Below are 12,014 nucleotides of genomic sequence, written 5' to 3' on the forward strand. Positions count from 1 at the left end.
TTAGCAAGATATAGTGTCCTTCCTTATCTCTTTTAATTAGGTCAATTTTTGCTTTAGCTTGATCTGAGATCAGGATGGCTACCCCTGCTTTTTTGACTTCACCTGAAGCATAGTAGATTTTGCTCCAACCTTTTACCTTTAACCTGCATGTATCTCCCCGCTTCAGGTGTGTTTCCTGTAAACAACATATTGTAGGATTCTGGCTTTTAATCCATTCTGCTAACCGCTTCCTCTTTATGGGGGAGTTTACCCCGTTCACATTTATGGTTAGAATGACCAATTCTGTATTACTTGCCATCTTGTTAACCCCGGTTTATGCTTTCCTCCCTTCTTTCCCCTTTCCCCCCCTTCCAAGTATTAAGCTTGTGAGCACCCCTTGTTTCTCACAGCCCTCCCTTTTTAGTGTCCCTCCCCCCGCCTTAGAGTTCCTCCCCCTATCTTACCCCTTTCCCTCCCAGTTCCCGTATTCCCTTCCGCTTAGCTTATTCCTTCCCTTTCCACTTTTCCCTTCTCACTTTTCAATGAGATGGGAGAAGTTTCACCATAGATTGAATATGTCTTAAGATTTTTCACTTAAAGCCAATTCTGAAGGCAGTAAGATACCCACTATATTCATCCCCCTCCATTCTTTCTCTCAGATATAATAGGTTTCCTATGCCTCTTCATGAGATGTACTACCCCCACTTTACCCTTTTTCTGGTACAATGTCCTTTCCACATCAATTTCTAGAACAAGGTATACATGTATTCTTTATGCATCTATATAGTCAAAATATAGTTCCCAAGATTAATCTTTACCTTTTTAGATTTCTCTTGAGTTCTATATTTGTAGATCAAACTTTTTGTTAAGTTCTGTTTTTTTCATCAGAAATAGATGAAATTCGCTTACTTCGTTGAATGTCCATCTTCTTCCCTGGAAAAAGATGCTCATTCTCGCTGGGTAAGTTATTTTTGGTTGCATACCAAGTTCCTTAGCCTTTCGGAATATCATATTCCAGGCCCTTCGATCTTTTAATGTGGATGCTGCCAGATCCTGGGTGATCCTTATTGTGGCTCCTTGATACTTGAATTGGGTTTTTCTAGCCGCTTGCAATATTTTTTCTTTCATCTGAGGGTTCTGGCATTTGGCCACTATATTCCTTGGTGTTTTGATTTTAGGATCCCTTTCAGTGGGTGATCGATGAATCCTTTCAATGTTTATTTTTTCCTCTGTTCCTATGACTTCTGGGCAGTTCTCTTTGATAATTTCCTGGAAGACAGTGTCCAGGCTCTTTTTTTCATCATGTTTTTCTGGGAGTCCAATGATTCTCAGATTGTCTCTCCTGGATCTGTTTTCCAGGTCTGTTGTCTTCCCCAGAAGGTATTTCACATTTTTCTCCATTGTTTGATTTTTTTGGATTTGCTTGACTGATTCTTCTTGTCTCCTCGAGTCATTCAATTCCACTTGTTCAATTCTGATTTTCAGTGAAGTATTCTCTTCACTCACTTTTTTAAAATCTTTCTCTAATTGTCCAATTGAGTTCTTTTGTTCTGTGGAATTTTTTTCCATTTCGCCAATTTTGTTTTCCAGTTCACTAATCCTATTTTTCAAGGATTTTACTTCTTTATCCACTCTCTCTTTAACTGACTTCTCCAGGCTCTTTTGCCAAGCCTCCCTCTCCTTTTCCCAAGCTTCCTTCTCCTTTTGCCAAGCCTCACTCTGCTTTCCCCATTTTTCTTCTAGCTCCCTTGTGAGAGCCTTTTTAATCACTTCTATGAGGTTCATCTGTGCTGAGGAACAGACGATCTCCTCCTTTGGGGAATCACCTGGGGACTGCCTGTTTTTAGTCTCCTCAGGATTTAGAGTCTGCTCTCTATCTGTGTAGAAGCTGTCTAGGGTTAAAGTCCTCTTCAGCTTCTTGCTCATTCTGTCTATTAATCAGAGACAAACTACCAAAGAAAAACAGAAAAAACTGGAGTCTTTCTTTGGGGGGGGGGCTGGGTGTGTTATCGAGCTTCCTCTACAGACTGCAGGTGGCAGCAGTGAGGCACTAGCAGGACTGTGCTGCGCCTGCGCTCTGAGATCCCAAAGCGTGCTGAGTCACTGAGGGGGGGAAGGGGGGGGCGGCCAGGTCCTGAGAGACTCCAGCTGTTTGCGGTTGTGTTCTTCAGCCCCGGTGTTTTTAACTTCTCTGCTGGGCTGTTGACTTGCTGCAGGTTCCAAACCTGTAGCGAAGCTCTCCCCGCAGAGACAGCTGCGATCACTCCCCACCCCCTCTCCAGTCTGTTCCCGTGCTCTCACTGCCGCTGCCCGCCGCCTGCGCCCGATCTAAAACCGCCCCAGCCCTCCAGTAAAGACAGACCTTTCTTGGAGGATCTCAAGGATGGCTTCTCTTGGTAACTATTTGTGGGTTTTTTTCAGTCAAGCATTGATTCAAAGGCTTGTAATGAAGTGGATAGTGAGAGAAAGCGCGGAGCTTATGCAACTGTGAGCCTCCTCTCCGCCATCTTAACCGGAAGTCGTGTGGTACTTTCTAAGGTATACATGTTTACACTGAATTCAAGCTGTTTCCAGCACACTTCCGGAGTGAGGGATGACAAAAGGGATCTATATGCTCCATTAGTAGTATGTCAAGAATTAGAGATAAAGGTTCATAATACATTGACTAAATCCCCTTTTGAGTTTATTGAAGGACATGGACAACAGTTGCAAAAGATAAAAAGACATGGTTGGGTTGCAGTCTGCTCCATAAGGAGAGAGAGTATCCATAGTATCCATATCATAACAAATCTCTAAAACTATCTATTCAGTTATAGATGCATTATGATTAGGATTAGTAATAAAGATAAAATCACTAATTAAAGAATTATAGTTCCTTGGAATAATAACTAGCTGCAATGCATGGAGAGATGAGCAAGGAGGATGATAACTAGAGGCTATGTTTTATCAAGATCAGTTAGTCAATAAATAAGTATTGAGAATATACTACATTCTAGACATTGTGCTAAACAATGGACTACAAAGAAAGATAAAAATAATCATTCTTTTCTTCAAATAGTTCTCACATTCTAATGGAAAAGACAACATAACTAAATACATACAAGAAAAATGCTGGAAGGATCTCATAAAGAAGGCAGGGGGATTAAGGGGAAGAAATTAATCCCTTACTGAAAATGAGTTTTGAACTAAATCTTGATGGATTACATGGAAAGTTAGATATGAGAGATGGCTAATGGAAAGTTATAGGGCTGGGAGATAGAGTGTGAAGGGTCAGGAACATCAGGTGGGCCAGTGTAGCTGGATCATAGACTATGTTGGTAGAATAAAATATAAGAAAACTAGAAAAGTGAAAAGAACCCAAGTTGTGAAGGACCTTAAATGCCAAACAGATTTTTTTTCATTTGATCTCAGAAATAATTGGTGTTTATTGAAATGAATAGTCTTGAACTTTAGAAAAATTACTTTAGCAGATGGACTGAGGATGGATTGGGATATGGAAAGATTTGAGACAGGGAGACCAACTACAAGGCAATTGCAATAGTTCAAATGTGATATGATTTCAGCCTGTGATAGCTATTTAAAGATGAGAACAAAAGATATTGTCATAATGGAAAATAATAAGAATTGACAATGGATTGGATATGTGAACCAAATATGATAAAGAAATTAAGTATAACACTGGATTTGTGAGTGACTATGAGTATGATGGTTTACTTCAATAGTAATAGAAAATTTGAGGATGGTTTTGGGGGGAAAGATAATGAGTTCTGTTTTGCAGTTTGCTGCTAGACCTCCAGCATAGTCTTTCTGTTAGCATTCTCTGACTTTCATTCAAAACCATATTAAAGAGAATTCCCTGATTCTTTGTGTTAGAAAATATTCCAAAATTTTATTAGAATTCCAATAGTGGGATTGAACTTTAGGAAATAATAATATATTTCCTTTCAAAGGATCCATATAAACTTAGAGAATGAGTTAGAAACTCACACCTGAAAAGCTACTTTTTCTGTCCTAATCTCTCCACTGACCTCCAGTCTTAGATATCCAATTATTTGTCAGATACCTCAAACTAAATGTCCATAGACATGCTAAACTCAACATGTCCAAAGTTGAAATCATTCTTTCCTTAAAAGTCTCTCCCCCATCTTAACTTCCCTATTACTGTTGAGGACAACACTATCCTCCCACTTCCTTAGTCTGGTAACATAAATATCATCCTCAGCTCCTAATTATCTTTCATCACTCCCCCATATCCAATCTGTTGCCAAGACCTGCCAAGTTTATTATAACCAGGAGAGAAAAAGATTAAAAAGGAAATGAAATTCTTTCTTTGGAACTCTCTGTAAAGGTTTAAAAATCATTCCTTATATCATATATTCTCAAATCCAAGAGTCTCCAACTGATTTGATGAAAGACTTTAAACTTTGGACTTACCAGTTGAACAATCTCAATTGTACTTTGTCACATACAAGCATTTATACTTTAAAACTTGCAATGGCACCACAGGGGGTTTTCTTATTGAATTTTATGAACCATTTGTGTTTATGTCCATCTATAATAATCATGTATGTTTGAATGGAAAACCATACAGTATTGTGTAAGTGGAGCTTTGGAAAGATTCCAAGTGTGGATAGAGACCTACAGTCTAGGCAGAAACAGCTGGAAAGACATGTGGTTTCCTATCTTGCAAACATCTATGTGCAGAAAAATAACACTTTGCTATCAAGATAGTCAAGTATCATTAGAACACCCCATGGAACAAAGCAGTTTAATTAAAGAGAATAACGTCTAGTTGAGTTATAGGGGGCATTTGCATGTAGAATGAAAATTAATTTATAATAATCCTATCTTTTATTCATAACATGTTGCATATTTTGAAGAATCTGAACTTCTGTTTCCAGTTGAATGTAAAATAATTGCATTTTTAATGGGTGGAAATGTTGAAAATGTATAGCTGATTTTCAAATAATCATTCAGGGAAATATGTGAAATCACTAAGGAGTTGCCATTGATTTCCCTCTGATGAGTCATGATATTTAAAATTCAGAAGGCTGGTTCAGGCTTCAAAACTGTTCTTTCAAACTAACTCTGAAGCTTAGCTTTATTAATGACTAGTTACAAAAAAAGCTCATTCATTTACTTCTAACAAACTCATTTCCTTTCAGACCAACTTAACAGAGCTCAAGTCCTTTGGCTCACCACCTTTGGCAGTTAGCAATGTCACTGCTGCAGTAATGGTTCTCATGGCACCTGGAGGGAAGGTACCCAGAGATAGAAGTTGGAAAGCTGCCAAGGTTACCATGGCCCGAGTTGATGGCTTTCTGGATTCCCTAGTGAACTTTAACAAGGAAGATATACATGAGAACTGCCTCAAAGCTATCCAACCATATCTTCAAGATCCAGAATTTAAACCTGAGTTTGTGGCCTCTAAGTCTTATGCAGCAGCTGGTCTCTGTTCCTGGGTTATAAATATTGTGAGGTTTTATGAAGTGTTCTGTGATGTGGAACCCAAGCGACAAGCCTTGAGTAAAGCAAGTTTGGATCTTGTTACTGCCCAAGAAAAGTTAGCAGCCATTAAAGTCAAGATTAAAGTAAGTTGAAACCAGAAACCTTTTGAAATTATTTTTATCATTGTTAATTTAATCATTGAATCAATTGTTAATTACTAAAGTGCCTAGTAGGAATCAGTAATGGAAATGTAAAAACAAAACTGTCGCTGCCTTAAAGGTGCTTCCATTTTTTTTGGTGCAAATAATGTGCACAGAAATTTTACACTATGTGTGTGTGTGTGTGTGTGTGTGTGTGTGTAAAAAGATAAATAGAGAAAAATACATCCTGGATTTGCTAGTACTAATGAAATAACAGGACAAAATGATGTCTGCAAGAGCAATAAAAACTGAAAGGTATCAAGACAATCTTCTAGGAAAAGATGACAGGTGAGCTGAACTTTGAAAAAAGTTAAGGATTATAAAAGTTGGGAGTAAGAGGAGAGAGGCATACTGAAGAATGGAACTTTGAGTAAAAGTGAACAGGCAGGTCATAGAATAAGGTTTATGTAAGGCACTAATTTGGCTAGGATAATGTGTGAATAATAAGCCTAGAAATGTGACCTTTAATCTCTCTACTTTCTGAGTGTTCAGTCTTACTTCAATTTCCTCCCTATCCACACTAAATCCTAAAATTAAGGACATGACCTCCTTACTATTCTCTCTCCCAAGTCCTTGCTCCTTTGTCCTATTACTGTTCATGCTTTGCAAAATTCAAACTCTGGATTGCTCCCATCTGTTCATGTCTACATCCTATTCAATGAAGCTGTAGGAAGTTACACAAATATACTGACTAGGTTCATTTCAAATAAATATGATGTAATCTCAACTGGCTTCTCACTTCAACAAAGCAATCTTTTTCATCTTTGGTTCTCTTTCTCACTCTGTTTCTAAATAGAAGCTATTCTAGATTTTTTTCTTCTCTCCTCAAGCTTCCCACACTTCCCTCTCCCCCTACCCTCTCTATTTCACCATTTACTTCACAGAGAAAAATAAAGAAACTGGAAACTTAGTGGATGCCCATCACTTGGAGAATAACTGAATAAGTCATGGTATCTGAATGTTATGAATATTATTGTTCTATAAGAAACAATCAGCAGGATGATTTCAGAAATGCCGGGAGATACTTACATGAACTGATCCAGCTAAGTATAATGAATAGAAACAAGAGAATATTGTTCACAGCAACAACAAGATTATATGATGATCAACTCTGATGGACGTGACTCTTTTCAACAGCAAACTAATTCAAGCCAATTTTAATGGATTTATGATGGAGAAAGCCATCTGTACCCAGAGAAAGGACTGTGGGGACTGAGTGTGGATCACAATATAGCATTTTCACTTTTTTGTTGTTGTTTGCTTAAATTTTGTTTTCTTTCTCATTCTTTTTCTTTTATCTAATTTTTCTTGTGCAGCATGATAATTATGGAAACATATATAGAAGAATTGTTTAACATATATTGGATTATTTGCCATCTAGAGAAGGGGTGGGAGAAAGGGAGAGAAAAAAAATTGAAACACAAGGTTTTGCCAAGAGTGAATGCTGAAAACTATCTATGCATATGTTTTTTAAAATAAAAAGCTTTTTTTAAAAAAATAAAAGAAAGAAAAAAGAAAATTAAGGCTGCTCAACATGATATTGACTTTATTCTTTCTTCACCTCAAAATCTCTTGACATGTCTCCTGTTACCTCTTCCTTTCCTTTAATCTCTAATAATAAAATGATCCTTCTTCTTGCCATGGTCAGCTTTTCTGTTTGCTGTTTATTCTATGCCCTTCCATCTTCTTCAACAAACTGGCCCCTCAATCTTCCCCCCTTCTTTAAACCATATGTGACAACATTTGATATTTTTTTCCTTTTAAAAATTAATCTGCCGTTTCTACCACCTCCCTCAACTCCAACTAAGTAATTTAAAAAAGAATGAAAAAGTGAAGATCTCAGTACATAGTTGCAGTCTGGCAAAATAATTTCATACATTGACTTTGTCCAAAAGTGTATTTCTTTCAGAATTTAATTTTATCAGCTTTCTTCCAGGAAGTTAGAATGTGTCTCATCTTTCTTTTGGACACCTAGTATATCATTTTATTGTTCAGAATTCTAAAGTCTTTCAGAGACTTTTCTCACTATTATCATTGTAACAACCATTCTTCTAATTCTACTCACTTTACTCTCCATTAGTTCATAGAAGTTTTCCATTTTTTTTCTAAAGTTATTTCATTATTTCTTTTGGCACAATTTTTCATTATATTTATTTAACATAAATTGTTTAGCCATTTCCAAATGGGAGGACATTCCCTTAGTTTCTAATCTATTGTGCTGTTATATTCTTTTCATATAATTGCTCATGGTTTGAATATCTTCCTTTGAAACTGTCTGTTCATATCCTTTGACCAACATTTAAATATTGGGAATAGCTTAGAAATTTTAATTAGTTCCTTATATTTCTTGGAAATGAGATCTTTATTAAAAAATATTTGTAGCAAATATTTTCCTCAGATATCCATTTCTCTTCTTATATTTACTACATTGGACTTGTTCACATAAGAATTTAAATTTTATAACATCAGAATTGTTCACTTTATTTTGCACGATCTTCTCCATTGATTATTTAGGAGTGAAAACTATTGTAGGCCATAAATCCTAAAGGTAATTTCTTTTTTGTTTTTCTAATTAATTTATGATGTGAATTTTAATAGGTTATGTATATACTGTGATCTTATTTTAGTTTAAAAGGTCAAGTACTAGTGTAAACCTAATTTCTGCCCTGCTGCTGTCCAAGTTTTCCTAGCAGTTTTTATGACATAGTAGGTTCTTCTCTCAATAACTTAAAGTCTTTGGATTTTTCAAACATTATGCAACTTTGTTTGTGAATATTGTGTTCCTAATATGTTGCACTGATCAACTGCTCTCTTCTTTTTTCTTTTGGCACAAAATCATGTTAATGAATTTATACAGTCCCCAGAATTTTAGTAGATGAAGTTTCATTTTATAGCTTCTGAATTATTTTGAATGGATTTTCTCTTTGCAGCCCTTCTTGCTCGGTTTTATTGCCTACATAAAGCTCATGATTTAAGTGAGCTTATTTTACATCCTGCAATTTTGCTTTTATTTTATTTAATATTTAGCTGACTCTGGGATTCTCCATATATACCATCATATCATGATGGTGATAATGTTGTTTCCTTTTTACTTATGTTTATCTCATTCAATTTATTTTTCTTACTGTCTTTCTGTAATTAATATTTCTACTACAAACTTAAGTAAAAGTAATAATAAACATACTTGTAAACCCTGGTCTAAGCAGAAGGACATTCTTGTTTTCTTATGTTATATATAATGTTTTCTTAGTCCATTAATAAATATTTATTAAGCAACCATTATATTTCAGGTATCATGCTAAGTGCTAGGGAGGCAAAGAAATGCAAAAGACATACCCTACTTTGTAGGAGCTCAGAGTCTAATGAAGGCATGCAAACTACATGTACAAATAAATTATAAACAGGATAAATCAGATGTAATCAACAATGAAAAGGCACTAAAATTAAAGGGGATTAGGAAAGGTTTCCTTGAGAAAATGAAATTTTAGCTGGGACCTGAGGAAAGCTGGGAAACATTAAAAAATGTACTGTCTTGTTTGAGGAGATGGAGTGAACCTTGCTTGAGAAATAACAGGGAGGCAGGTGGTACTGGATCACAGAGTAAGGTGTAAGAAAACAGGAAAGGTAAGGGGAGATGAAGAGCTTTTAATGTTAAAAAGAGGATTTTATTGAATTTTGGGTAGAGGAGGAATTTTATATGGTCAAACCTGTATTTTAGGATTCAGTAAACATTGCTATATTAAGGAAAGCTCCAACAATTTCTGTGAATTTTGCAATTTTTAGAATCTATTGTTATAATCATATGTTTTTTAGTATTTATATTAATAATATGACTTGTGGTAAGTATCCTCTTCTTTATGTTGAAGCAACATTTTTAGTATATAATCTAATCATAATATGTAATATTTCTTTTATGTTGTTGTAATTAAATATTTTATTTAAATTTTTGCGTTGATATTCATTAGGGATATTGGCCTGCATTTTTCTTTCTGTTTCGTCTCTCCCTGGTTTACATTGGAAAACTATATTTACATAGTAAAAAGAGTTGGAAAGGGACCTTCCTTTTGTATTATTGCACAATTTCTGTAGAAAAGGAATCCTTTTTCATTGAATATTTCATAGAATTCATCTCATTTGGTCCTAGAGATTTTACTTTGGGAGTTCTTATTATTTATTCTAGCTCTTTTTCTATATTGGGTTATATATTATATGTGTGAATATATATGTATATATATATATATATATATATACATATATATGTGCTATTTCTTCCCTTTTAAATTTGCAAACATTTTAAGTACTTTTCTGTTTAATCAACATTATTTCTTTATTTTCCTTTAATTTCTCTTCAATTGTTATGAATTCTTTATTTTTAAGTCAAACAGTTGGTTTTCCTCTCCTTTTAAAAATTCAGATTAGCTATTTATTCTGTTATTTTTTAAAGTTTCTAGTCATATTTATCAATTCAGTGTCTTTTTGCTTTTAGATTTATTCTTCTTTATTCTCTTATTTTCAGAATTCCTACTAAGGTTTTAGTAGAGGAATTTTTTATTCATTCTTATCCAACCTCTTTTTTTATAGCATGCCCAAATTCATTAATTTGTCCTTTCTTTATTCTGTTGATGAAAAATTTAGAGATATAAATTTTCCCCTCAGAACTGCTTTAGCTGTGTTTCCTAAGTTTAGTTATATTGTCTCATTATTGTCATTTCCTTGGATAAAATTTCTTTTGTTTCGGTTATTTGTTCTTTGACCTAATTTTTTTCCATCAAAAAAGTGAGTCAATAAGCATTTGTCAAGGACCTACTAGTTCTTAGCTGTGAGAGGGAAAGAAATGCAAAAATATCCCTGCTCTTAAGAAACTTACATTCTAATGGACAAAACAAGTAGGAAAGTAAAAAGGGACATCATTTTGAAGAGATTTCAATACCAATAATATATAAGATGCCTATGAGACATCCAGTTTAATATGTCCAAAAGACAGTTGATGATAAGAGACTGCAGCCCAAGAGAGAGGTTAGGTCCAAGGGCACAGTCTCATTATCCACTATTCCCCTTCTTGTACTTTATAGTCTTAAACAAACTGACCTTATTATTACTCATTTTATCTCCCATTTCCATGCTTTTTATATTTGGTCCTAGAGATAACAGGAACCACTTAAGTTTGTCATGTAAAGACATAACCAGACTAGATGACTTTGCAAGACCAGCATTTTTCAAAATGATTGGCTTATAAGTGAAGAGTGGATTGAAGTGAGAAAACATTTGAATCAAACCAAACACAAGTGAGGGAAGAGAAGGGTGTGTGTGTGTGTGTGTGTGTGTGTGTGTGTGTGTGTGTGTGTAGGAACTCTGATGAAGGTAAGAATGACAGAACTTAGCTACAAATTGGATAGTGGAGCAAGTAAGAAAGGGCAGTTGAAGATGACAATGAAGTTATAAGTTGGGAGAATGGTGGTGCCCTTGCAAGTAATGGAGAAATTTGAAAACAAGGAGAGTATGGAATAATATATAAGATGCCTATGAGATATCCAGTTTAATATGTCCAAAAGACAATTGATGATAAGAGACTGCAGCCCAAGAGAGAGGTTAGGTCCAAGGGCACAGTCTCATTATCCACTATTCCCCTTCTTGTACTTTATAGTCTAAACAAACTGACCTTATTATTACTCATTTTATCTCCCATTTCCATGCTTTAATTTTGATTATCCCCTATACCTTATAATGATCTTTTTTTATCTCTGCCTTTTACTTTATTTTAAGAATCATGTTTATATGAAACCTTCACTAATTTCCCAATGACTAGTGTGCCTTGTCTTCCTAAACTATCTTGTGTTTATTTCGTATTTATTGTGCATAGATATATTCTCTCCCCCAGTACAATATAAATTGTTTGAATAAATTTTCAAGTTTTCTTTTATCTCCCCAGCACCTGGTACATAGTGTTGCTTGATAAATGCATGTTTCCTCATTGAATTATAGAGTTTTGTCTATTGAATAAAGAAAAGTTTATTGATGGATACAGGGAAATTCCTATGACTAAGAGAATCAAATATAATCTTTGTAAACTAGAGAAAAACAATGCTAACCCCACTTAGAGTTAGTCAACTCTTAAAGAAAAAACTCAGCTTTAGAGTTTTCTCTTAATGTTTTACCCTACTTCTCTTGTAGAGTACTGCAACAGGAGTTAGACATCTAGTAGAACAGCTTCTGGTAGCATGTAGGTAAGCCAAGTCTGGCTATATAGTCAAGTCAAATCAACTTGGTTCAATGAGAAGAACCAAAACCTTAGAACCTGGATCTCTCCTTCTGAGCCTAAAAATATGGTTCTTTTTGAATGAACATAGCAGTAACCTAAATCAGTTTTTCATCTGAGCTAGAAGCTTA

The 12,014-nt window shown here is 35.0% G+C and overlaps 1 protein-coding gene across 1 annotated transcript in view; it reads left to right on the plus strand.

The window, feature by feature from the left end:
* DNAH9 (dynein axonemal heavy chain 9) overlaps positions 1–12,014 on the plus strand; it is a 581,066-nt gene that overhangs the window by 418,366 nt on the left and 150,686 nt on the right. Inside the window, exon 50 of the mRNA XM_051995550.1 lies at positions 5,145–5,570. Within this exon, the coding sequence (XP_051851510.1) occupies positions 5,145–5,570 (426 nt within the window). The remainder of the gene's footprint in view (positions 1–5,144; positions 5,571–12,014) is intronic.

This window comes from Antechinus flavipes, chromosome 4 (assembly GCF_016432865.1).
Source record: "Antechinus flavipes isolate AdamAnt ecotype Samford, QLD, Australia chromosome 4, AdamAnt_v2, whole genome shotgun sequence".
In the NCBI taxonomy this organism is placed as follows: Eukaryota; Metazoa; Chordata; class Mammalia; order Dasyuromorphia; family Dasyuridae; genus Antechinus; species Antechinus flavipes.